A 959-nucleotide genomic window follows, 5' to 3' on the forward strand; every position below is an offset into this window, starting at 1 on the left:
CCAGAAGCAGTTCAACCAGCAGCTGTGCTGCTGCCGCCGCACGGGAGGGAGCCACGCCACCAGGGGGCGCCACCACACACACGTCACCTCGCTACGCAACTCCCACCGCTCCATGGCCAGCCTCAGCCTCGCCAACGGCAAGCAGCCCAGTCAGGAGGACTGTGTGTAGTACAGGTGTGTGTAGGAGAGGTGTGTGTAGTACAGGTGTGTGTGTGTGTGTGTGTGTGTGTGTGTGTGTGTGTGTGTAGGGGCAGGTGTGTGTGTGTATGGGGGCTGGTGTGTGTGTGTAGGGGCAGGTGTGTGTGTGTGTGTGTGTGTGTGTGTGTAGGGGCAGGTGTGTGCGTGCGTGCGTGCGTGCGTGTGTGTGTGTGTGTGTAGGGGCAGGTGTGTGTGTGTGTGTGTGTGTAGGACATGTCTGTAGTGGACAAGAGGAGTGTGATGAAATACAGAATCACATGACAGGATGTTTAATGATCCTATTTGACTCAATGTGATTGGTACGTCTGCTGTCAGGTGTTGACAGCTTCAGCAGATGATTGGTAGATGAACAAGGGTGGGCGTGGCTGGGAGGAGGGTTGGTGGAGGTGTAAATGCAGGTAAACGTTCCTGACCTGTGTTTGACAGTCTAGACATGACTGGGTCAGGATTGGCTCATATTTACATTCAATTCAGCCAATCAAGGGGGTGAATTGAAGTTCACTTCCTGTATCGTTCAGTCCACACACTTGAAGGACATGTTTTCATTGATTTGGAGGCTGAGCAGGTGGAGGCTGAGCAGGTGGAGTGGTCTGATCTGGTTTTGAATATGTGCACTTCAGTGGAGGCTGGTGGAGGTAGACATGGGAGGACGGGCTCATTGTAATGCATGGAATGGAATGAGGAAAGGGATCAAACACATCACTTGTCACATATCGCTTGTTTGATACCAATCCTCATTCCATTCCATGCATTACAATGAG

The 959-nt window shown here is 52.1% G+C and overlaps 1 protein-coding gene across 1 annotated transcript in view; it reads left to right on the forward strand.

Annotated features, from left to right (window-relative positions):
• The window catches only part of LOC310819491 (gastrin-releasing peptide receptor-like), a gene marked incomplete at both ends in the record, with an annotated part of 2869 nt that extends 2700 nt beyond the window's left edge, over window positions 1-169 (forward strand). The window contains one exon of the mRNA XM_083690793.1: window positions 1-169. This exon is cut by the window's left edge and continues 221 nt beyond it. Within this exon, the coding sequence (XP_083546919.1) occupies window positions 1-169 (169 nt within the window).
• Window positions 170-959: the final 790 nt, after the last annotated feature.

This window comes from Argentina silus, assembly GCF_951799395.1.
Source record: "Argentina silus genome assembly, chromosome: 19".
NCBI classification, from domain to species: Eukaryota; Metazoa; Chordata; class Actinopteri; order Argentiniformes; family Argentinidae; genus Argentina; species Argentina silus.